Raw genomic sequence first — 26,596 nt, forward strand, 5'->3', positions numbered from 1 at the left:
AAAGGTACAAACTCACTAGCAAGTCAATACCCTTATTCAATAAACATACACACGGTTAATGCAACTCCAACAATCCTCTATGCTTCAACGGCAAGAGGAAATGTGGAAAAAAGGATTTGCATTCACAAAAAAGCGGGGGAGTAGCTTGCTTGTTGCGGCAGTTACTATCCCAAACCAAATAAGCCTGATACTTCACTTTCAATGCATGTCCAGCATAGCTCTCTGCTTCAATGGCAGGGGGAATGAAGAAAAGAGGATTTATATTCAGACAACCACCAACAAGGACTGAATTACATAGTCTGGGTAAACAAATAAGCATGGGTGTAGCTTGCTTATTACAGCGGTTACTACCCCGAATCAGTTAAGCCTGATACTTCACTTAGATTCAGCTCCAGCACTGCTCTCTACATCAGTGGCGGGGGTGGAAGGTAAATAGAACCAAAAAGTTACTAATAAAGGCAAGAGTATCAGATAATTATGAGAAAAAAATGTGTGAAAGCTTGCTGGGCAGACTGGATGGGCCGTTAGGTCTTCTTCTGCCGTCATTTCTATGTTTCTATGTAAGCACCGCTTTGCTCTATATATGAATCAATGTAAAAAAAAAGTGTTTGAATTTTATCTATTATGCAAATAAAAATTCTTAACATATAATACACTTTTTTCATTGTTACTTTGAACAACTAATGTGAGAAATACTCATTTTCCTGAACGTACCTGGATCAGTCCAGACTGCTGTGCTTTGCCTCCCTTCCAGCAGATAGAGACAGAGAAAACTTGTAGAGTATCCCCTCTTAGCCTGGTGTGCTACCTGCATCTCCTCAGTATTTCTCTGTCTCCAGCAGATGGAGGTGGTACAAAACCTGTGGTCTTCACCTTTTGTTGAGATGTTGGCAAATCTTGCTTTAAAAAAAAAAAGAGAGATTCCAAAATTCCAGATCAAGCAGAACAGGAGAACCTCCCAGGGGGTTGGTAGGTCCCAGCGGGGCCATCCCCCCTGGTCGTAGGCATGGAGAGCTGGGGTTGGTGACCCTGCGGGGCTCCAGTATGGTAAGGCACTAGGGGTGATTACCGGTAGTCCGGTCCCTCCCCCTCAGTCCCGGTCCGATCCAAAAAAAAAAAAAAAAAGAAACAGCTGGTTAGCCTTCTTTTGGTTTCCTGCTTAGGCTGCTGCTGTTTGGTATTTTTTTGTTTAGTTTTTTTTTGTTGTTTTTACAAGAAGAAAAGGAAGCAGCAGTGATCGGCAAACCCGGGCGGAACAGGGCAGGTTCAAATTGTTGCTGCAGCGGTGTTTTCCTACGGGAGTGCTCTGTCTGCAGGGTGCACGATTTCTTCGGTCCGTCAGCACCTCCCTATCTCTTGTCCTCTGATGCCACGTCCGATGCACTGTGGGGCCTGCGGGGAGTCCGCTTCGTGGCTCTCCCGCTCCGGACTCTGTCTTCGGTGCCTTCCTGGCGGGGAAGGCACCTCTGATCAGCTGCCTAAGTCCCATGGGGCTGTTAAGCATCCGGCCAGTCAGAGCAGTCAGGCCGACCTGTTCCCGCTGAGTGCAGAAATGGCGGCCATCTTGGAATCAATTGCTGATGTGCAGACAAGAGCGTCGGGGGAGGGGATCTCCCACCCGATCTTTCATCGGTCCCCAGCAGCCCTGAGGACCCACAGGATCAGTCCCAAGATGTCTCCGATGGCGAGCCTGATCCCCTGGTGGAGGTGGGGGGGGGGGCCCTCTCTGACGCCTTTTCATGAGACTTTGTGCTTTTATTGCACAAAGCATTTCTGACTACCCAGGCCCAACAGTAGGGAGTAAAGTTCCTAAATGTCAGGAGTCCCAGGGATCTCTTCGTGTCAAGAAGATTCGGAGCTCTTCCCTTCCCAGGGTTGGGAAGGGTGCTGGACCTTCGGATGTGTTTTCAGTCCCTACACCCCTCCCTGGGGGGGACCCGGATGAAAACCTGGGCAAGGCATCACCTTTAGAGGGCTATGATCCCAAAGTGGTTCGCCTGTTCTATAAGGAGGAGTTGGACCCGCTTATTCTGTGGGTCTTGGCAGAGCTCGGCGTGGAGCTTCCTCAAGAAGTCCTTCCCCAGGATTCGGTGGATCCGGTCCTGGCGGGGTTATGGGGCCCATCCAAGACTTTTCCTCTTCATCCCATGCTTCAACTGTTGATGACCTGGGAGTGGGATGTACCGGAGGCAGGCCTCAGAGTTGGATGGGCAATGGACAAGCTGTATCCATTGCCTGAAGAGATCTTGGAGCTCCTGAGGTTTCCCAAGGTGGATGCCTCCGTATCGGCAGTCACGAAGAAGACCACGATCCTAGTGGCAGGAGCAGTGGCCCTTAAGGACCTCTACGATAGGAAGTTCGAAGTTCTCTGAAAAGAATTTTTGAGGTTTCGGCTCTGGGTATCCGTGCGGCCGTTTGCAGTAGCTTTATGCTCCAGGCGAGACTATGCTGGGTTCAGCAGTTAACTTCCCAGGACCTCCTGCCTCAGGAATCTACTCAGGCGGAGCGCTTGGAGGTGGCAGTAGCATATGGGATGGATGCCTTACATGACCACCTGCGTATCTCCTCCAGGACCATGGTGTCTGCAGTCTCAGCCAGGAGGCTTCTGTGGTTACCAACTTGTCGGCCGATGACTCTCTTCCAAGGCCCAGTTGAGTGCTTTGCCTTTTAAGGGGAAGTTTCTTTTTGGTAAAGATTTGGAGCAGTTGATCAAGTCGCTGGGGGAGAATAAGGTACACAGGCTTCCGGAGGACAAGCCTGAACCTTTGAGAAGCTTCTCACTGGCCTGCTCTCGTTTTCGGGTACAGCGGAGGTTCCGGCAGAGCAGGGTGCCAGTTCCAGCTCAGAGGCAGCCCGCGGGCAGGTGGCAAGCCTGGTGACTTTGCCAGTTCCGTGCCGCATGTGGTCAAGTCCACTCAGTGAGATGCAGTCGGCCCATTCCTCTGTTCCCTGGGTGGGAGGACAGCTGTCTGGTTTCTACGGGGAATGGGTCAAAATAACTTCCAACCAGTGGGTTCTAAATGTCATAAAACACGGCTACACATTGGAATTTGCTCAGCCCCTCCGAGACCTCTTTCTGGTCTCCCCTTGCGGATCTCACATGAAAGAACAGCTCATACGGCAGACCCTTGACTGGCTGATTTGTCTGGGGGCTATTGTCCCCATCCCCCGGGCAGAGTGCTTGATGGGACGCTATTCCATCTATTTCATCGTCCAAAGAAGGAGGGATCTTTCCGGCCGATCCTAGACCTGAAAAAGGTGAACAGGGCCCTCAAGGTTCCACATTTCCGGATGGAGACCCTGCGTTCAGTCATTGCCGTGGTCCGCAGCGGCGAGTTCTTGGCTTCCCTGGACTTGATTGAAGCATATTTACACATAGCCATTCACAGGGTTCATGATCCTCAGCAGCCTTTTCCAATTTTGTGCCCTGCCGTTCGGTCTGGCAACTGCACCTCGCACGTTCACCAAGGTAATGGTAGTCGTGGCAGCAGCTCTCAGAAGGAGGGTGTGCTCGTTCACCCGTATCTGGATGACTGCCTAATCCGAGCGGTCGAAAGTCCTTTGCGAGGCAGCAGTCAACAGGGTTGTGAGTCTCCTGGAATCCCTAGGATGGGTCGTCAATCAGGCCAAAAGCAATCTTCTACCGTCTCAGGTGTTGGACTTCTTGGGAGCCAGGTTAGACACCCGCATGGGGAAGGTGTTCCTCCAAGCAGCCTGGATCTCCAAATTGATGCAGCAGGTCCGACGTCTATTGTTACTCCTCTCCCCCAAGGTCTGGGACTATTTGCAGGTCCTCGGTTCCATGGCGTCCACCCTGGAGTTAGTCCCTTGGGCATTTGCTCATATGAGACCATTACAGAGAGCATTGCTTTCCCGTTGGGATCCGAAGTCGGAGTTGTTTTCAGGTCCCATTGCCACTCACAGAGTCCGCCAGCTCCGTTCTTGGCTGGTGGCTGATTCTGGAACACTTGGGTCGCGGAGTGGACCTTGAGGTTCCTCAGTGGGTGGTAGTGACCACGGATGCCAGTTTCTCTGGTTGGGGAGCAGTCTGCCATTCATGAACAGTCCAAGGACAATGGTTGTCGGAGGAGGTGAACTGGTCCATCAATCACCTGGAAACAAGAGCAGTTCATTTGGCGCTACAGCTATTTCTATCCATGGTGCGCAATCGGGCTGTCCGAGTCCTGTCCGACACTGCAATGACAGGGCAGCACCAAGAGTCGGCTGGTAGCCACCAAAGCGGAGCAACTCATGGACTGGGCCAGAGAGGCATCTCCCTTCTGGCGATATCGCACATTGCGGGCACTGACAACGTACGAGCGGATTACCTGAGTCGGCAGAGGTTCTATCCCAGAGAATGGGAACTCTCTGAAGAGGCGATGGACCTCATCGTTCGCAGATGGGGTCTATCCCATCTGGATTTGATGGCAACTCAAAGGAATGCCAAGGCCCCTCAATTTTTCAGTCACGGAAGGGGTCGACGCATTGGTGCTTCCATGGCCGACCACTGTACTCCTCTATGCCTTCCCTCCATGGCCTTTGGTTGGCAAGATCCTTCGCCGGATAGAGGTCCACACAGGGAACGTAATCCTGGTAGCTCCGGAGTGGCCTCTGCCTGCACCCGTGGTTCGCAGACCTAGTCAATCTCACAGTGGATGGTCCCCTGAGGTTAGGTCATCTTCCCAATTTACTACGTCAAGGCCCTATATTTTTTGATCAGGTGGATCGCTTTTGTCTAGCAGCCTGGCTTTTGAAAGGAAGCAGTTGAGAAAGAGGGGTTATCAGGAGGACGTGATTACTACCCTTCTGCAAGTGCGAAAGTCTACTACCTCTTTGACTTAGGTTAGGGTATGGAAGGTATTTGAATCATGGTGCAAAGAGCAGGGCATTCTTCCCTGTCAGTTCTTGGTTGCACAGGTTCTGGCATTCTTACAGAAAGGCTTAACCAAAGGGGTTGTCCTTCAATTCCCTTCGGGTCCAAGTGGCAGCCTGAGGTGTCTCCGAGGCAAGGTTCATGGTAGGTCTCTGGCGTCCCATCGGGGGGATGTCCGCTTTCTTCGGGGGGCGAAGCATTGAATCTCCGGTCCGTCCTGTCTGTCCATCCTGGAGCCTTATTTGGTACTTAGGGTCTTGTGTGAAGCCCCTTTGAACCCCTTAAGCAGGCTTACCTTAAAGGACCTCACACTGAAGACTGTTCTGGTGGCTATTTGCTCAGCTTGCAGGTTGTCTGAGCTTCAAGCCCTTTCTTGCAGAGAGCCTTTTTTGCGCATTTCTAATTCTGGGGTCTCTCTTAGGACGGTTCCATCCTTTTTACCAAAGTGGTCTCATCCTTCCATTTAAATCAGTCTGTAGAGCTTCCTGCTTTTTCTCACATCGATTCAGAGGCGCCGCACGCCAGGGAGTTGAAGCATTTGGATGTCAGAAGGTTCTTTTGCGCTATCTGGAGATCACAAATTCTTTCCGGGTTTCAGATCATTTGTTCGTCTTGTGGAATGGCGCTAAAAAGGGGCAACAAGCGTCCAAGGCGACTATTGCCTGATGGTTGAAAGAGGCTGTTTCGTCTGCTTACACTTGTCGTGGCTGGCCTATCCCTGAGGGGTTGAAGGCGCACTCGTTGCGCTCTCAGGCCGCTTCATGGGCTGAGTGTCAGTTGGTTTGCCGCAAGAAATCTGCAGGGCGGTGACCTGAAAGACGTTACACGTTTGCTCGTCACTACCATTTGGACGTCCAGGCTCTGGACATCAACAGCTTTGGCAGTGGTGTTATTTGAGCAGGACTCTCAACATCCCACCCCCTGCCTAGGGAAGCTTTGGTACATCCCAACAGTCTGGACTGATCTGGGTGCGTACGGGGTAAGGAAAATTGGTTCTTACCTGCTAATTTTTGTTCCTGTAGTACCACGGATCAGTCCAGATGCCCTCCCTTTAAGTGTAATTATCATTTGGTTTCTTCTTGAGAGTCCGCTCTGATTGTTTTTTGCCGAAGAAAATAGAAGAGGGCTACATGTTTATTCTTTGGCTTTTTTGTTAGCAAGTTCAACAGTTCCTTGTTTTGTCTCTTACTTGATCTGCAATTTTTGTCATTTTCTCTGCTTTGATACTGTTTATCTGAGGAGATGCACGTAGCACACCAGGCTAAGAGGGGGTTCTCTACAAGTTTTTTCTGTCTCCATCTGCTGGAAGGTAGGCAAAACCCAGCAGTCTGGACTGATCCGTGGTACTACAGGAACGAAATTAGCAGGTAAGAACCAATTTTCCTATTCAGAATATGTAAGATAGTCCTCCCGATGGAGCTTAAAGAAGTGCAGCAGTTCTGTTGAAATTGAAATTGCACTTATCTTAATTGTTTGTATATGGATCTTCCATCCAAAATATTCCTCCCAAATTCCAAAGCACCAACATGTCCAACAGTTCTTGCCCGACACTAGCCGTGTTTCGACGCTCTGCGTCAGGGACTGGGGTATTACATTAAATGAAGAGACAGTCATACAAATCCCAAGACAAATCAATCTGCTACAAAAACGTAATGCTTACTCAGGTTAACATTCAAGTATCTTCTAACTGCCTTTACGTCATCAGATGGCGTGCGACTTACCATCACACTATTTAAAAGTCCCGGGACCAATTGCTGTCTTGTCCCACCCTTAGACATGTCTTAGACATGCTTTTAGCCAGGTACTTTGTTCTTAATGTAAAATAAACTTAATGTTTAGTCACAGGACCTATAACAGAAGGTCTCTCACATGATAACATTTTTCAAACAAAATTTTCAGTTGGTCAACATGTTTCGCATTGCTGCATCAGGAACCTTTACTTGTTCGAAGCCACTGACAATTCTTTACTTCAGGTTCATTCATTTATGCAAGCCTTCAGATTTTAATATAACTCAATGGATAATCGTCACTACTCCATAGTAGAAATTGCTGAAATCTGAGTCTTTCTCCAAATTATTTAGTGTGATGGCGCCATTTTTCAAAGGAGAAAGATGCTGAGCCTTCCACAGTATCCTGCCATGGAGCGGAGGCTACTATGCGTCATTTTCAGTTGCTTGAGATTTTCAGCCATTTTTTATTCTATGTGTTATCTTTGTGTACAGAGTGTACATTGCTCTATGAGCAGTTGTCTGTTTTTATTCCATTGTTCTAATAAACATTATTAATCTTTGCCACTAATTAGCACTTTACATTTGATTTCCCCTAATAGTATTCCCAGAACAATGTTTTCAATCACTTTGTGAGGTTATTCATTTTCACTTAACAATATTGTATTACCTCACTAGCTTATATATTATTTTTGGTTATTCCTAACTACAATACTAATATTTATTTTTAAGAATGTTCAAATATTGGAGATAATTTTGAATCAAACGATGTAAGAAAATCAGCAAGTAATGTGTAAGAGTTACACCAGTTTTCAAAAGTAACTACTTGCCACAATTACACTTGCTAATTTGTGCACAGGAAAATTTCAGAAAAATTGACCCCAGCTTCTGAAAATCCAAAAGTATGCATGTAAGTCCAATCCTCTCCCCAGCGCCACCCTGGGAATGCTGTGTAATACTGTTTAACCTGTGGAAATGCCTTTGAAAATTATCTCCTACTAATTCAAGAACAATAAATTTTCCATTTTTTTTTTGTGCATGATTTTTATTTCTTTCTGTGCACAATTCTCTGGAGTGTACCCGTTAGATGTACTCTGAGGAAACAAGTACTTCCTCTTTCCCTTCCCCTTCTGGAATGGAGCTTATTAGCTTAATTACAAAACTGAGGCACACTTTGAGTACAGAATTGCAGGAGCTGATAGACATCCCAGAGATGTTTTCAGTCTTTGCTGGATAGTTCCTGAAATGCCCTTACTAAGGGATTCTAACATGTGTTTGGTGATCTGCTGTCTTTAGAAAACATGTTACAAGTAGGGATGGGCATTCAGGAGGAACAAAAAGGGAAATTAGACAAAATTTCCTATTTGTTTTCATTTTGTTATGAAAGTGAACAATTGAAAATCCAACAAAATTTTCTTGGTTTTCATGTTTCATTTTAAAAACAAAATTGATCTGTCTGGCCTAGGCCCATGCCCAAAGTCGGGGCCTCGCCTATGGAAAAAGTCAAGACCCAAGCATGGGCCTCTGCTTAGGCCAGAGTGCAAACACCGGGGCCTAGGTATAGGCTGCGGCACAACACATGAACCATGACCTAGACCCAAGCGCAACACTGGGGTCTCAGCCAAGGCCTAATGCCGGAGCCTTGACTGAGACCCAAAAAATGTAAAACAAATATAAACAAACTTACCTGCTCTGGGGATCCAGCTTCACGGCCCAGGCCCAATTGCCATGGCTTGAACCGGTGGCCTTGCTTAGGCCTAGGCCGAGTAGGTCTCTGTGATTCGGCCTATGCTGTACACAAGGTCCAGGCTTCGGCATTGGATCCCCTCTGGACCGGGTAAGTGGGAGCCAGGGAGGATCCCCTGGCCATGGCATTTATTCGGGTGGGGGGCTTGGGAGGCCCTGTTTCTTTTTTTTGAGGGGGGGGGGTGTTTAAATGTATGTTTCATTTCTTTGTGCAAAATAAATATTTGACAAAACGAAATTTGTCAAATCACTCCCAAACCCAAAATGAAAAAATGAACAAATTTTTTTTCTTCCCACCCTTAGTTACAACTAAACAACTTTGCTTTATTACTTGATATGAGATCAGTTTATATAAGAGGAAATTGTTTTTGTTGAGGCAAGTATTTAAGATGGATATGGCCAATTATTCTCCTCATTTATTTGAGTGTTTTAGATACCGTCATTCCATGTGAGAATCACTAGTTCATGACAGTGTACAGGTAGACACAAACACAGGATGAATACAAAGGTAGGCAGGGGTCACAGGTGAACAAGAATATCATTCTAAAAGACAGACACACAAAAAAGCAATCAGAGCCGGATTATAGGGGGGATTGAGAGAAGGTGGGGGGGGGGAGTATGTTCAGGACAAATTTGGTTATCTACTATGACTTCCTGCCCTTTAAAAAAAAAAATAATAATAATTGCTATATTGCTTTTGTTAGGGTTAATTTTATTAAATAACTGGAGTCACCAAATGTATTATTTAGAAATATGAAGTGATAGCAGTTGAAAATAGCAAGGTACATAATTTCATGGTACATGGGAACCAATTGAATCGTATAATTTTATTTCAAGATTGTGCATATTGGCTTGTGAGCTGTGTTTTGTTCTTTTTACATTCCTCTATTTGGCATTTTCCTGTTGAATGTTTTATTTTTCTTGATGTATTTAGTGTCTTCTGTCTCTAAGGGACCCATTTCTTTTATTAAGTTTGTCTTTCTATTAAAAATACAAAAAAGAGGGGGAATTCTAACCCACCAAAAAGAATAGTGCTGAGAATGTTTTTAAAAACGAGTGAATGTTGCATTGTAATTTAAAAAAAATGTGTATATATATAGTTCTTCGGCATTGAGCAGGCCAGTCCCCACCGATGGGTTATGCACCTCTACCAGCAGATGGAGACTGAGTAAAAGCTGACATCACGGATATATCTCTGCCCCGACATCAGTCCATCAGTTTTCTCCATCTTTAGCAGATGTAGATATGTCATTTCCTATTGGGGATTGCTTGTAAAAAAAAAAAAAAAAAAAAAATTCTGGAGAAGATGAGCAACGGATTGCACCGCTTGCCTCCTGAGGTGATACTGTGGTGTCCTTCTCTCAGTTGCGTGCCTGGACTCCAGTAGCCTTTTTTTAGATGTGGAATTAAAAAAAAAAAAAAAAAAAGTAGTGGTTGCAGGCTGAGATAGGCTCAGCGATGAAGGCTTTCGTCCTTTCCCCATGCAGCCGGAGACCCTTTCCTGCTTTCAGCCAAGGAGCGCTGACATCAGGTTTAAAACGAAGAAGAGAGAGAGAGAGATAAAACTGAAGACGATGTTGGCAGTGAGGCTCTCCTTTCTTCTTTCGTCTTACCAGGTCTTTCACCTTGGCATTGGTGTTCAGCGCCTTCCCGCTCACGTACTCTGGGAGTTCAGTAAGGTGTGGAGGCAGCGAAGGCTCAGTGAGTTGAGCAGCCTTTTGGCTTGGTCCTGCCTCTTTAGGCTTAGTGTCCTCACCATGTGGTAGGCCGTGGTGGTTCTTCGCATTTTTTGTGGGTGACGTGCGCATCTATTTGTGCATCTAGTTTTATGACTCCTGTTTGTGCACGTACTTATGCGGCGTAGTTGTGTGCGTACTTGGACAAGTCACTGAGCATATATTGTGCACATATGGCTGAGCGAGTGTCACTTTGTGTGTGCAGCTGTTGTGTGCGTAGCTTTGTGCTTATGACTGGCCACGTAGCTGCCCTAGTAGCTGAACACAGGTCTCTGCACATAGCTGAGTGTCTTCTTGAATGCATATCAGACTGCAGTGCATTGCAGCCAGCAGCATCGTGCCAGTGTCAAAGAAGTCCATTGTGCGTCTTACCTTATAAAAGCGATACAGCCGGAATTTTTTATGAGCCTGTATCCACTGCTGTCTGAATGCTTTGCCTTCTACTACGCTAACGCTGGTCTAGACGTCCGACCGACATAGAGCAAGGGACAATTACATTGTATCAAATATACAACTGAGGAGAGTTGCAATTAGTTAATGCCTGAAGATGCTTTGGAAGCCAGTATCAAATGGCATACTTATCACCGAAGTCTTCTCAGGGACTGACATACCTCTGACAGGCATGGCATGAGGTTTTGGCTAGGAGGTCTCAAACCTGCCCTCTGAGGTCAGGATATGCCCCAAATGAAGTGAATTTCCTTCCACCTTGAATTTTTCTTCTCAGTAAGCCTTAGCATCACCTGCCTACTACAGTCCATTAGGGCAAGAGCTTATCATGGTTGTGCTCTGCTTCCTCCTCAGAGTCACCGCAGTCTACAATGAGTATGTCATCCACTGTTTACTCAGTACCACTGATCCCCGCTAACAGTTTATGCTACTTCCACTGATATGCCTCTGGTGCCACTGAAACTCCAAATGGTAGCTTGAGCCATCTTTTTCTGCCCTGGGAGGTCTCAAAACTGTCATGAGATTGCTTGTCTCATCTAACTTACATTGTAGGAATGCGTTCCTTGCATCAACATGTGTAAACTTGAACCTTAGGCAACCTGTATAAGACATCTTCAAGCATTGGCATGATGTAGTAAGATCTCCTTATGCTAGGTTTAAAAACTTTGGATCAGTACAAATTCTCAGTTTCTCTTGCGTCCTTACTACAACCATGTTGCTAATCCAGTTAATTAGTTCGGTCATTGGTGCAAGATGACATCAGCTTCCTGCCTGTCCAGCTGTGCTTTTACCTCTGGCTTTATGACTACTGATATTGCATAGTGTGGCATGGTGCCCCCTAGTGGCAGGTCCTTTGGGGTGACTTCTTGCTTGGAAGCTTATTCTCAAGGACTGCTGCAGTAGATTCCTTTGTAGCAGTGGCAGCTCTGAAGTTTCTCCTGGAAGTGATGCTGACACTGGAAACTTTAGGCAAGGAGGCTATAGGTTAAAGTTACTTAGATTGGGAGACCCTCATAAAAGATAGGAGATTGAGACAGGTCTGTACTCATTCCCTCTCTCATGACAAAAGTCACCTTCCAGTCATGGGACCTTTTGCCATAACTTAAAATGACATATTGCACACCCAGGTAGTAGCTTAATATAGTGCTCTGGAGTTTATTGAAGCTAACTTCACAGAAGAGAAGTCACACACAACAGTAAAGTGTTGCCCAAAACACATTTCCACCTAATCAGTGTGAGCTTGGATTTCCTATCCTTTTAATCCAATGATTCATTAAAATAAAACAACAAGCTTCTTGCTCTACTATGCTTTCCTTCAACATGCATATAGGCAATGCAGGCTTAATACAATGGTGACTCCTAATTCTCCCAGATATAAAGTAGTGATGGAAAAACCCCATTAGAAGAAGGGCTCTCAACAACTGCCATAGTTTAATACAATAACCCTTTTTATACAGCTACTAGTTCACAGTTACTAGTTCACAGTTACTGTTAACGCCCAAAACATTTCCTTTTCTTCATAGTAATTCCTACTTGGTTCCTAACAAAAAAAAAAAGTTCTCTCAGCATTTAAATAAAACCTTCTACCTTTGCTTTTTCAGTAATAGACCTAACAACTCTAATTAACCCATAACAGTACTAGAGACTCATCCAACAAACTGCTGCACAGAAGTGAAAAGGGAAAGAGATAATCTTAGGGCTGACTTAGATTTAGAATAAAGGTGTGCCTGGGCACCGTTCTCCTTCTGCCTCAGCCTCTCCATCCTCCTCGCCTTCCATTGACCTCTCCTGGATTGCCTGCTGCCTCCTGCTCCTCCTGCCTTCTGGAGGGTCCCTCTTTATATGAGTTGGCTTACTCCTCCCTAGGAAGACACCGCCTCTTTGTTTCCCTGCCCCCAACACTTCCAGGGGCTGACTACCAGGGCATCTGGGAAATGTAGTTTCCCTTTACATCCTGCAAAGGAACCTTCACACCTGAAGGAAAAACACCTAAAGTTTTACAGTGCAGAGACTCACCACTGGCTCAAATCACCCCAATAGAAAACACTGGATTAGTGAAATACTGGGATTGAACTCAAAATGGACTTCTCCTGGAAGAAATTCCACTGGTCCATGAAACACATAATCATATGCATTGATCAGCTGTTGTCTCAACAATCTGGTGTACTAATGTTTTCTGTGGTTTAGCTCAGCAGAAATGGTGAATTGGAACAGCCAAAGGCACTCATATGTCGAACCAGACAGTGTCTTCTGAGTGGCTTTCACTATCTCGAACTTGAGCTCATGAGTCGTCCACATATGCTGCACTACAGATGAAAAAGTCCCAAGAATGTCTTGAGCTCTCTTGAATATAGCTTCAGTTTTGTGGTGCTTGATTGCAGTTGTGCCCTTGGTGTCCACTCTATCTTGTCCCGAGTGAGCAGCTGACGAGATTGTAGTATGTTATTTAATCTGATATTCACAAACCATTTGCTTCCTTTTATTTGCATATAGTGCCTGTGCATTCCTTAAGAGGGCACATACAGTCCTAAGCAATCAATATCACTGCAAGCCTTGCCTTCTGCTCACAATTCCTGAGCTCACTTCAAAGGGGCACTGCTGTGGTATTTTGGGTCTCTGGAGAGAAAAGTTGATCCTACCTCCATCCATGTATCCGGCCTAGGTGCGGCGGCCACAAATCCAGGCAATACTACCCGAAACCACATCCTCCAAAGGCATCAGAGTGTATATCTAAATCCCTATTGGAAAGATGTCCTGCCACTGAGACATCCCATTTAAGGCGGCCAGGAAGGATACCTATGTTGTTGCACAAGGGTTGCGATATCCTAATGAAGAGATAAGGCCTGGGTGCGCCACGTCCAGTCTTCTGAGTTTGGTAGAAAAGACTTTACCCACTAACTGATCTCCAGGGCCCCCCCCCCCCCCCTCCCCCCCACTATCCAATCCTGCTTTTGGGTGCCCAAATCTTAAATCCAGCCTGGCTTCAGAGGATTCCCAGGCATCCAGGATGGGTGATCCTGGTGCCTCCAGGCTGGCTTCATTGTCTGTGGTATGCAAATCTTCAACATCTGCTGTGCAGCAGCCCTCTAAGTCTTCCACCTTACAAGGAGATACTGGTCAGGATCTGAAGTTTTGCAGGGATGCGGATCGATTTTATCTTATAGTTGTGCTCTTAAGAGGGCACGATTAGTGAAGATCGGTTACTCTCAGACCATTGTGGTTGCACTACTGAAAGCTAGAATATTCTCCTCGTCCTTAGCTTATGTGGGTTGGAGAGTGTTTCGAGGATTGATGCTCCGGGCATCAGTAGGGCTGCACCTGTTCCATGGATTTTGGAATTTTTGCAGGAAGGCCTCTCTAAGGGCTTGGTTCTTAATATGTTGATGGTGCAAGTAACATCTCTCTCTTGCTTTATAGGTCATATTTAAGGTACACCACTTTCTTTTCATCCAGATGTTTCTCAGCTCTTGAGGGGCATGAAGCATATTAGCCCCTGCTCCAGGTTACTTTTTTTTTTCTCTTGGCAGGACCATAATTTGCTGCTCTTAAGTTAGTTCTTTAGGCTGTTCATGCTGAAGACGGTCTTCCTAGTCGTTTTTTGTTGGCTTGGAGGGTGTCTGAGTTACAAGTGCTTTTTTGTAGGGAGCCTTCTTATTGATTACAAAGGAAAGAGTCCAACTTCATACAGTTCCATCCTTCTTTCTGAAGGATGTTTCAGATTTTGATTTAAATCAATCAATCTCCTTGCTTTCTTTTAACAGGCAGGCAGATTCTTAAAACTATGTACTCCCTCACCCCTTGGATGCGAGGAGACATCCTTTAAGCTAGCTGAAGGTCATTAGCATTTTTACTCGCTTCGATCATCTTTGTTCTTTATGGTGGAACACGGAAAGGAGGGTGGCTTTTCAGTCTTCAATGTTAAACTGGATTAAAAAGGTAATTACAGTAGTTTGTGTATTCCAGCATTCCCTTGTTGAAACAGGTACAAGTTAATTCCACAATGGCACAGGCCATTTATTTTTTATTTAAAGAGTCTTCTATACCGACGTTAGTCGAAACATCACATCGGTTTACATCGAACTGTAGATCGGAAATTATGAAAAACAGGGGAAAGGGAGGGGGGGTACAAAGAACCAATAGGAAAGCAAGAAAGCAAAGGAACAAATCAACAAGTGAATTAAGTCTTCTGAACAAAATCAGAGTCAAATTCAGAGTAGTATAACATCACATCACAATTTATTGGGCAGAGCTGCGATTGCTCTCTCCTTTGGCGTGAAAAGTGACGACATGGTCATCTTTGCATACCTTTTCTAAGCATTTCTGCCTGGATGTCAGAGTTGAGAGGAAGGCCGCATTCACCTCAGCAGTGTTACCGAGGGGCTGGGGCAGCATCCTGCCCTATGAGAGAGTAGCTTGTGTACATCCCCCTGGTCTGACTGGATGAAGAAAGAGGTAAAATTACCCCATATGCTGCCGGTGTCTTGGAGTGTTTATACACTGTATCTTGCTGGGGAATTTACTTACAGGGAGGTAAGTGGAGTTGAAGACCACAATGACTAATATACTTTGGTGCAGGTGAGTTATTTCTGGTAAAATAAATAAATCCCTTGACATGATAATGCTTGATAGTTGATGGTATTGAGCTTGTCCTCAGCTTGTAACAGGAATACTGGAAGGCTGGCTTTAGGACAGAGGTATATGAGGAGACAGCATGCCTGCTGATCTGTCTCCATCTGCTGGTTGGCATGCATAATCCACTGGTCTGGCCTTGGCTGTCTGTTTTGAAGAAAGTGTAGTAGCAACCTAGTGTTTAGATCAGTGAGCTTTGAACCAAGGAAGCCAGGATTCATATCCCACTACTGCGTTTTATGACCCTTGGGCAAGTCACTTCACCTCCATTGCCTCAGGTACAAACTTAGTATCCGATTCACTAAGGTGGGTTTTTTTTTCCCCCATGGACACAAAATGGGAGAAAAGCTTTAATGAATCTGGCCCTAAGATTGTGAGCATTTTTAGGGACAGGGAAATACCTACAGTACCTGAATGTAATCTGCTTTGAAGTGGCTGAAAGGCGGATATAAATATAAAATAAAAGGAAATTATCAGGTAAATAATTTCATCTTATTTTGACAACACAGGTACGGTTTGCCATGCTAATTAAGTTTCCTGAATCTCAACTTTCACCCTTTCCAACCCCAGCAGTTTCTCTCAATGTCCCCTCCCCCTCATGATGAGAGAGAGAAACTGGTGGGGAGGAAGGACATTGAGGAAAAACTGCTGAGAATGGGGGTTGAAACTTGAGGATGAGACTGCTGGGGAAAGGGTGAGGTATGGGGAGATGTCTCATCTCCCTCTTCCCACCTGATCTTTCTCCTTTCAAGCATCTCTCTCCCATCTTCTGTGCCCATAGCAAACTCTTTCTCATTCCTCACTGTTTCCGCAGTCATACTAACCTTAGTCTCTCTTAATCCCCTCTAGTCCAAGCAGTCTTGCGCTTGTCTCTTGTCACTCTTATTCCTCCATGTCATACCAGATTTATCCCTACTAGTCTCCTCTGAGCCTTTTTAACTCACTCTGTCCCCAGCAGTGTGTAGTCTCAGATTCAAACTCCTCCTTCTCTTTTTCTCAGCAGCCTCTAAGTCCTCTGTTCATCCAAGTTTTTCCTGGCTCAGGTCCACATATTCCTCACCCTAGCCTCTTCCAATTCTATCATGAACACTGCTCATGACTTCAGTAACCTCACACTGCTTTTTTCTCTTCTACTTGCAAGCACTGATCCCATTTCTTCTGCCACTTCTGTTTCTTTTTGGCTTTGGCCCATGTGGTGTGGACAGATTAGATCCTTCCTTTTTGGCCTGCCCAGCTGCAACTGAGAGTGCCTCCTAGATCATTTCCATTAGCCCTGAATTGTCTGACAGTGCTTTATTGTCATGGTCCTGTGTGGCCACAAATCTGAGTGTGTTTTTTTGCCATTGGTTTTGTGGGACTAAAAGAACAGAATTGGGTTGGCCTGAAAGCAAAGTGGGTGGGCCATAGACCACCTATGGCTATTCTGCTGGTTTAGTTGTAGGAAAGCAATGCAGCTTCAAATATTTGACACCATGTGGAGGGAGTAGCAAAATATTTAGCGCACTGGGCCATGAACCAGGGAAATCAGGGTTTAAATCCCACCTCTGCTGCATGTGACCTTGAGCAAGTCATTCAGCCTCCATTGCCTCTGGCACAAAACTAAGATTATGAGTCCTCTGAGGACAGGGAAATATCAGTACATGAATGTAAGCTGTTTTGAAGTGACTGAAAGGCAAAATATAAATCTGAATAAAATAAAAAGTTTTAAATGTAAAAATAGACAACTGAAAGCTGCTAATGAAGAGATGCCATGTTTTATTATACTACCCAGCAAGCAATACACAAGGTTAAAGTAACTTCAGAGACAGAAAGTAGAAAACAGTAAAATATAAAAATCAACCACAAGGTGGCATCGATCTATAAATTAACATTATTTGATGTGTCTGCTGTTTTGAATATTTTATTGTGCTTGGGAAATTTTAAATTTTTTTTTTTAGGTTGCTGTTTTGAAATATTTTTATTAGTAAGGTTTTACTATTATGATCTATATTTCTTGATGTTATTGTTTGATGTTTTATGAGGAATGATGGTATTTCTGTTTTTCCATTGTTGCACTGCATACATAGTCTGACTTGTTTCAGTTTCCAGTTTAGTTTTTGCACATTTATATTTATACTATATGGTCTCTATTCTGTTTTTGCTGAGGGTCTGCCTGTGTTCTGCATATGTGACCAAGGGTGAGGTATTCTGCTAGCATGTAATTGCTGAGTAGGTACCTATAGCAGCCTGGCATGTTTTTTTCCTAATAGAAGGTGTATTGGTGGTTTAGGGCCTGATACAATATTTACGGTGTTACCTTTTTATAGGTAGGGTTGTTAATGTTTGAGTGCTGACAGTTAATGCTGTTTTATTATAGGAGGTTTACTATATTGTAATTGTAATTCATTTTACTCTTGGCTTTTTGAGGTCCAAGCCCACATCCAGTATGCATTAGAATAGGTCTAATACCATAAGGGGTTCCGAGTGTCATTTTTTTTTTTTTTTTTTTGTAGGGTTTTCTGGTTAGTACCATGTAAATGTAATATACATGCTATCAATGATACTTTTACTTCAGGCAACTGGAGTTTGTACTTTTTTATGTAAAATATATTAAATACATAATTTCAAATTGTGTGCGCATTGACCATGAGGAAAGGGCAAGAGTGCAAAGCTGTAAGGTTCGCCTAGGGCACCTAATAACCTTATACTGGTCCTGATTGGAAAAACAAAAGTTAAGCAAAATCAGAGCCAGGAGGGGGACACCACAGTAATTGTTTGCACAGTGCTGTAAAATAGTTAGCATTGCTCTGGGCCCTCTGAAGGCAAAAGACAATATTGATGCGCATAGAGTTCAAATGGAATGTGCAAAAGGATGTCCCTTCTGGTTCTGGGGAACAGTGATGGGATTCAAGGATTACCATTGGAAGCACATTAACTTGGGTTTAACTGTAATCCACAAACTATAATGCAGATGAATAACTGTATTAAGGTGCTGATAAATGTCACTGGAATAAAATTTGAGGGCTCACAAATTTTGTTTAAGAGCCTTGTGCAAAAACCTCTCCTCTGTGTCAGAGAATGGTGCTCAGGCTCCCAAGGGCCACCAAGTAGCATTCTGAACTCCATTTCTGGCCTTTATGCACTGCATGTTGGCTGCATCTAACAGTTCTCAGATCACAGATCACACAGGCCTGACATCAGCTCTAAAAAAATAAATAAATAAACTGAAAGCAGAAGGGCAAAGCAATGGAGTTGCAGTTTGTCTCATCCCAAGCCATCTACTTATCTCCCACTGCCACTGTAAAAATCCCTACTAGGGATAGCAGGCCTATTTGGGCAGAGTCATAGGGGCAGCATTCTCTGTCTAACTGAACTCAAAAACCCAGATAGTTTTGAAATCCATGGCCTCTTCCCTTTCTCTTTGGTAAATCCTTCCCTATACTCCCATTGGCTCTTAGTCATATGATCAAGGGCAGAGTGTAGTCACATGAGGAAATGACAGACTGAGGTATTCATTTATTTATTTTTATTTATTTAAAGTTTTTGTATACCGACATTCGTTTAGAAAACATCACATCGGTTTCCATAGAACAAAAAATGGCCAACAGGGCTTTACATAGAAACTGAATAAAATAACTAGAGGGGGGGGGAGGGAGGGGGGTAAGGGCTTTACAATGAAAATATTAAGAGAACTGGGAAGGGGGGGGGGGCTAGAGGGATAAGGGAAACCAAGGTTATGCTGTACAAGTAAATTCAAGGCAAAAACATAATTAAATGCAAATATAGCTTATGTACAATAATAATACAAAGGGGGGAGAGAGTTAAGCGAGGGGGTTTAAGTAGGGACCTGAAGGGCGTGGGGGGGGGGGCGGGTGAACGGGGCGGAAAGGAGCAGGGGAAAAAGGGCTGAGAAAAAGGGTTGAGAAGGGCTGCAGATGTCCCAGAAACTGCAAGTGAACAGTGTTCCAGCTGTATTTTTTGAGACAAACATGAAGCTGTTGAGTCATAGGACAAAGAACAAGGTAAGAGAACACTGCAGTAATATGATGAAGCAATTTTCTATGTATAAAGACTTATTTTAAAATATTGAGCTTAAGAAGCAATGATTTTTGACTAAGCACCTGTGTGTGGTTTGAATATGTATGTGCATTTATTTATTTATTTATTTAAGGGTTTTTTATATACCGAGGCACGTTTGCAAAACATCACCTCGGTTCACAATGTAACATAACTTAGCAACTAGCTTTACAATAAAAACATTAACAGGGAGAGGGTTAACAAGGGCAGGAGAGATGATAGAACGAAAATTATATACATATGTACAAGTTAGATTTAACAAGATAGTTAAACAAAGCAGTCAGGATAATTAGGAGGGTGAAGTAATGAAGGGAAGGGGACGGGGGGGAAGGAAGTGGGGAGTATACCCACAGTGGGTGGGAGGTAGGGAGGGAGAATAGAGAGGGTGAGTGTCAGTAGGGCAGTTATGTCGCATCTTTGGGGAGAGTCAGTTCGTCAGTCAGGGTACGCTAGTTTGAACAGCCATGTTTTAAGATTGTGCTTGAATTTTTTGTGGCAGGGTTCCTGGCGTAGTTGGGAAGGCATTTTGTTCCAGTGGGCAGTTCCTGCAGTGATGAAAGATCGCTCTCTAAAGGTGGTATGCTTCATGAGCTTAGGAGAGGGTAATTGGAGTTTGGCCAGGTGATGTGTTCTTGTGGGTCTTGTCGGAGTGTGAAGCCGGAGCTGTTCTGGGAACCATTGCATGTCGTGGTTATGAATGGTTTTGTGTATGAGCGTGAGTACTTTATATATTATCCTGGAGGTTACGGGGAGCATGATATATCTTTCCTGGAGGTTACGGGTGCATGATATATCTTTCTGCAATTCTCTAAAGAGTTGTGTAATTAGAATTAATTGATTTTATTACATTAATGTTCCTGTAATTGTTTGGATAATAGTGTCTTTTATACTAACTGTATGACTACTGTCTAGCAGGAACCATTTAACAAGGTTCACAAGCACAACACTAAGAACCAGATGTACTAAAGCAGGGCTTCCCAAACCAGTATTGGTAAACCCACAGCCAGCTGGATTTCTGGGATGTCACGCAGCATGCTTGCAGGAGATAAATTTGCAAAAATACTGAGTCTCCAGTGTATGTAAATTTATCTCATGCATATTCATTGCAGATATCCTGAAAACCTGTGGGTCACCAAAACAGGTTTGGGAAATCCTGTTAAAGGATTTATCTCATTTTGTGTCTATGGGGAAAATGCATAGTACATCTGGCCCAGAATTAGGGCAGTTTTAGCAGGGGTCAGAGCCTGGTGTTTCTACTTTTATTTGTTTAATAAAGGTTGAATGTTTATGGCTTTTCTTATAGAATTTTTTTTTATATATGAGTTGAGATTTTGTGAAGGTATCCATTTTGCTTAAATATACTGCATTAGAATTCTGGCTTATTAGCTGGCTTTAATCCAGTTTTCCTTGCATTGAAAAGTTTTTCTTTTAGTTATCAGAATAGATTTTTGTGTGTTTTGTTTTGTTTACGGGGTAGTTTATTTGAGAGGTGAAACTGTACAAGTCAGAAGAGATCTTGTCTGTAGGTAAAGCATTCAGCCTGGAAATAACTTGTTTTTTTAAACATGATTTTATCAGTAAGTGATTATAAATCACAATACAGAGAAGTTACACTGTAATTGAAAATGAAATAGTCACAGAATTTCCAATCATGCCCCCACTGTTATTGGATGGTTTAGTGTTTTGTTTTGTTTTTCTAAATGAGACAGCATTTCAGGATATGCCTGGTACCTGGCATTATCTGGTGGAATGGGAACAGTTGTAAAATTAAGCCAACAAATAACATAGTAGGCTAGACTCTAACATATTTAAAGTTGTGAGTTTTTTGGGACTATTAATATCCTTTCTTTAGACAGTTGTAAAATATAGATTGAATAGAAATTGTTCCATCTTATCACTAATTATAATATGATATAGCCATTTTCAACTTGCAAAAAAGAATATTTTGAAAAAGTGGAAACGTCCAACATTTTAATGTGGGAGGAAAGTGTGCAGATTGTCTTTGGGGCAGATTTTAAAACCTGCGCGCAGATTTGTTCGTGCAACCCGGCGCGAACAAATCTACGCCCGATTTTATAACATGCGTGCGCAGCCGCGTGCATATTATAAAATCCAGGGTCGGCGCGCACAAGGGGGTGCACAATTGTGCAACTTGCGCAGGCCGAGCAGCGCAGCCTGCCACCGTTCCCTCCGCCTCCCCTGCACCTTCCCCTACCTAACCTGCCCCCCCTTTACCTTTGTTGAAGTTATGCGCGCCGGCCGATGGCCAGCCCACGATCCCAGGCCCCGCCCCGGACCGCCCACGCCCCGCCCCTTTTTGCAAGCCCCGGGACATACGCGCTTCCCGGGGCTTGCACGCGCCGCTGAGCCTATGCAAGATAGGCTCAGCGCGCGCAGGGGCAAGCTGGGGCAGCTTTTCGGGGGTTACGCACGTATCCCTTTGAAAATCTGCCCCTTAATTACTAGTTGAGATCTATTTAATGTTTGGGTACTTGCCAAGTACTCGCAACTTGGATTGGCTGCTGTTGGAAACAGGATACTGAGCTTGATGGACCCTTGGTCTGACCCAGTATGGCAAGTCTTATGTTCTTATGCTTATGGAGTGAAATTGTTTCTCTTCATTTGACAGGCATGATGAGAGCAAGATCAGGAAAGCCTACTTCAGACTTGCACAAAAGTACCACCCTGACAAGAACCCTGAAGGGAGGGTATGTGCTATGTTCTCCGCAATATTCTGTTATTCAACGACTAAGAAAATATGTTGATTGTTCACAAAACCCTACTGTTCCCAACTACTATGTTAACTCCATTTGATTGTAAGATAATTGCATATGTTGGATGATAATTGAAGATTTGTAAACCGTTATGATGGCTCTACCGAATAACGGTATATAAAACCCTACAAATAAATAAATAAATCTATTAAATGTTATATAGTCAATAAATCCCCTTATCTCACAATTTACTATTGAGAAAAAAACCCACAAACATAATTGATTTATCTCTGTAATTTTGACAGCAGAAATGAAGACTGCTCAAATCTGTTGCAAAAAGGTTTATGCTGTCCTTTTTTTGTTCTCTGCAGGACATCTTTGAAAAAGTAAATAAAGCATATGAATTCTTGTGCACAAAATTAGTCAAAATAGTAGATGGCCCAGATCCAGAAAATATCATTTTAATTTTGAAAACTCAAAGTATACTGTTCAACAGACACAAAGAAGGTAGGATTAAAGAAAGATTGGAAAAGATCAGTTTCATGTTATACCTTATTATATTCAGAATTGGTAAGATATTTATTTCTGTGTATAGGAAATCCATTTAAGTAGTTAGATATGAATGCTGAGGAAGGACTGAGCACATCTGTTGGTTTTTCCTTTAATGTTTGCACTGAAGCCGCAATGAGTGCTTGTTACAAAAGTCACATTTTCATTTCTGCATGTTCATAATAATTTGCTAAACTTGTTTCGTATCACTAGTTTTAAAATTGTGTAAATAGAATATTGTAAGGGACATCCATTTGAAATGCAATAACCTGGAATATATCTTTTTCTCACTTTATCTACTGTACCAGTCTCTCCATAATTCTATCAAGTAATTAGCCCTCCAGCTGCTGATTCTGAAAACAAGTATCCTACTGCTATTTGGAGTTTTTATTTTATCTTTTAGAGCTGCAGCCTTTCAAATATGCAGGCTATCCAATGCTTATTAGGACCATCACCATGGAAACTTCTGATGACCAGCTTTTTTCAAAAGTATCCCTCTTGCCTGCTGCTACTGAGCTGGCTTTCCACACAGTCAGTTGTTCAGCCCTTAATGCAGAAGAGTTAAGGAGAGAAAATGGAATAGAGGTAAATCTAAATTTATTCTACTATATTTGCATGGCTTTTGGCTTTCCTAAGGCCTTGTACCTATTGATCACCTACTGTAATTACATTCATTTTCGTTTACTTCTTGCCTCTTCTGCCATGCTATGTATTGTTTTTTTTCTGTTTAAAGTTGGATAACACCAAAACCCCGACCTTCTGATGACCTCCATCTGTGGGTGGATCCCGGGTTAAGTTTTACAATCATGGGTCACAGCTTCATTGTTAAGATAAGACAATCATTTTAAAGTTTCTGCATTCCTCACTTAAACAGTACAGATGCAATTTAAAAGCTAAAGTTTGTTAAAATAACCAGTAAATGGGCAGTACAATGTTTGACAGTATTTTAAGGCTGTACTGTCATGTGAATTTATAGGTTTTATGTTCTTGTAGGTGTTACAAGAAGCGTTTTCTCGTTGTGTGGCAGTCTTGACCAACTCCAGTAAACCAGATGACATGTGTGTACAGGTAAATACATATATTAGTTCGATAGCATTCAATTTCAGGTACTGAAAAAAATATAGAAAAAAATGTCATATGTATGAATCCCAGAGCCATACATGGGTATTTCATAAATAGAATACATGATGGCTGCCCATTTGCGAAATGTTTTTTTGTTCACGCTTCATAACTGAGGAATTGTGTTTCTGTAACTCATAAGCAACAAAGCCATAAGTTAGTAATGGAAACTTCTGCCTCCATAAGTGAAAGTGAGACTAAATCTGAAATCTAATGAGCATTCACTGTGTGTGTTTGTTGGCAAAGGGGGTATGTGAATATGGGGTGGGTCAGGGGTGTGTGCCATCTCCTTTATATGCATTTTTCATATGCACATGCATGGTTTATGCATGCAAATTTCCTGCCCGTGGAATTTTACACATGTATTTCCTGGCTGTGGAATTTTATGCATGTATTTTCCTGCAGGCAGGAATTGTATGTGCATAAACTGTCTACAAATACACACATGAAAAAAACACAAACTGACACCATAGTTAGGCACATGAGTGTTATGAGCGCAACCTCCGTCGGCCATCATGCTCCGAGGCACGGAGGCGCGGTCGTCTCTAAACAGGGTTGTGTGAGCCCTTGGGCCACGGCATGACCCAGGGAGGAGCCCCAAGCCAAACCGTGGGAGGTGAGCTGTTGCAAGCATGGGTACATGGCAGATGCAAGGACTAGGATACAAGGTCTGACCCTCAACCGGACCTGCACACCCCGGACAACAAAAGATGCAATGTTGATTGATGAACAGTCCTCCGACTGTTCCAAGCCCTTTCGGACCTGCCGCTGAGTACGGCAATGGGCAGCAGGCCGGAACGAGGACGAGGGCAGACGGAGTCCTTGGAACATAGAAGACTTGAGACTATGACTGATGCAAAGACATCACACCAAGGCTGATGCGAGACATCATAGACGAGGGACTGATGCGACGACATGACCCCAAGGTTGATGCGACGGCATGACCCCAAGGTTGATGCGACGGCATGACCCCAAGGTTGATGCGACAGCATCACGGACCAGCGTCGATGCGACGGCATCACGGATAAGATGAGGAACTTGAGGAAGTCTTGACAAGACGAGAAGCTGGGAGGGTAGACATTGGCACTGTCTCTCCGGGCGCCCTACACAACCCACCTACACGGATGGACCCAATGGGCTGGTCGCGGACCACCCTGTCCCACTGCGCGCCCTACACAGCCCGAGGAGGCTGGTCACGGACCACGTGGAGAGCGGGACAAGTGCAGGGAAGAATCCAGCCGATGCAGAACATCGACAACGGAGCTATAAGTCATCCGGAGCTCCACAAAGGCTGGCAGGACAAGACGGCTCAGGAGCACAGGACACCAGTCCACTGCCGGCATCTCCCATGACGAAGCTGCGTCACCCGGAGATCCACAGCCGACAGAACAGAAGGCTCCGGAGCAAGCACGAACACCAAGGCGGGCTGAACACCAGGAAGGCTGAGACATGAGGAAGCCTGGACGAGGGACCTCTGGAACATGGAACATCAGGTACCGGGAACTTGGAGACTCCTGAAGACATGGACAGGAGACGTCAGGAACCTGAAGATGCTGAAGAGCTGGACAAGAAACATCTGAAACATGGAAACAGCTGAAGACACGGACATCCGGACTCGGCCGACACCAGGACTGGAAACAAGAAACATGAAGACACTGTGAGACTCAATCTGAAGACAACGAGAGACTGACAAAGAATCCCTCTTATAGGGCTGGAGCAGGAAGTCATCATGAGGTGGAGCCAGCAACACTTCCTGTGGCTGACCCTTTAAAAGCTGTTTAGAGGCGCGTGCCGGCGCCTAAAGGAAGGCTGAAGCAGAATCAGGACCACGGATAGCGGCACTCTTATGCACTCTCCACGGAGACTGAGAGAACCAGCAAGCAGGCCCCGGGGCAGCCTCCAGGCTGCCGAATGAGGACCCCGAAGGTGGCGTCACGGCTCCCAGCTGCGTAGGCTGATCCAGGACGGCTCCAGGCCGCGAAGAGGAGACAAGGAAGCGGGGCCTCCAGACCGCAGGTCTCGGCCGCGGCAAGATGGCGGCCCTGCCGAGGGTGTCAGTATTGTCAGCTGCTCGGGGGGGCGGCCCTGCCGAGCAGAGCAGGAGACAACCACGGCCTCCGGGCCACGGCAAACGAAGCTGGCGGCGTCCAGCCACATCAAGGGAGCCAGCAGGTAGGGAATCTGTCCGCGGAAGCCGGCAGATTCACAACAATGAGGTTGCCTTACAGCACTTCACTATAAAGAACACTTTTAAAAGGTTTCACTGAGCATCAAATCTGTATATTTGCTATGGAAGAAGATATCATGTAGCACAAATGATGGTAAAAAGATGTTGTGGACTTATTTCTGATTTTCACTCTTTTACTATTTCCAGAATTGACTTTAGGATTTCTCTAATATGGCAGTCTCTTTCAAAATGTGTCAGCCTTAGGGAGGGGAGAGGAGTATTGAGCAGGACACTGGATGATTGGACTAAATATTTTTTTGTTTGCAGGTTTGTGGACATATATGTAGATGTTACAGCGTAGCAGCCCAGTTTGAAGAGTGCAGAGAGAAGATTACTGAAATGCCAAATATCATCAGGGAACTTTGTCGAGTGCTCTATTATAGCAAGGTAGGAGATGACTATTAGATTTGCAGAAACCTGTTCCTTTCTTAATGACAAGTAAACTGACGAATTAGAGGAAAGGACATCTGGAAACCTTTCTAATGAAGTTTGCAAGTAGTATGTCCCACATTGAAATGTTATAAGAAATTATTATTCCCTATGTGATCATGGCTTCTTCAGTGGGAATCTAAAATATGATGCAAATGCACAAACCATTGTTTCTCCCTGGACAAATAGGATAATATCAGCCACACAAGTGAATGATGGCATCTGATGTTGCCAAGACAAAAAGGTGCTCTCGAGATCAGAACAAACATACAGCCACCCGCCCCAGGAGTCTCCTCAGGTCTTTTCTTTCTCTAACGTTAAAAGATGTGTTTTTGCTTTCTTTG

At 44.3% G+C, this 26,596-nt stretch overlaps 1 protein-coding gene across 1 annotated transcript in view; it reads left to right on the top strand.

Annotated features, from left to right (window-relative positions):
- LOC115082535 (dnaJ homolog subfamily C member 13-like) overlaps positions 1-26,228 on the top strand; it is a 71,309-nt gene extending 45,081 nt beyond the window's left edge. The window contains exons 4-8 of the mRNA XM_029586762.1: positions 21,844-21,922; positions 22,300-22,435; positions 22,881-23,062; positions 23,471-23,545; positions 26,091-26,228. Of these exons, the coding sequence (XP_029442622.1) occupies positions 21,844-21,922; positions 22,300-22,435; positions 22,881-23,062; positions 23,471-23,545; positions 26,091-26,228 (610 nt within the window). The remainder of the gene's footprint in view (positions 1-21,843; positions 21,923-22,299; positions 22,436-22,880; positions 23,063-23,470; positions 23,546-26,090) is intronic.
- Positions 26,229-26,596: the final 368 nt, after the last annotated feature.

The sequence above is a fragment of the Rhinatrema bivittatum genome, unplaced genomic scaffold (genome assembly GCF_901001135.1).
Source record: "Rhinatrema bivittatum unplaced genomic scaffold, aRhiBiv1.1, whole genome shotgun sequence".
In the NCBI taxonomy this organism is placed as follows: domain Eukaryota; kingdom Metazoa; phylum Chordata; class Amphibia; order Gymnophiona; family Rhinatrematidae; genus Rhinatrema; species Rhinatrema bivittatum.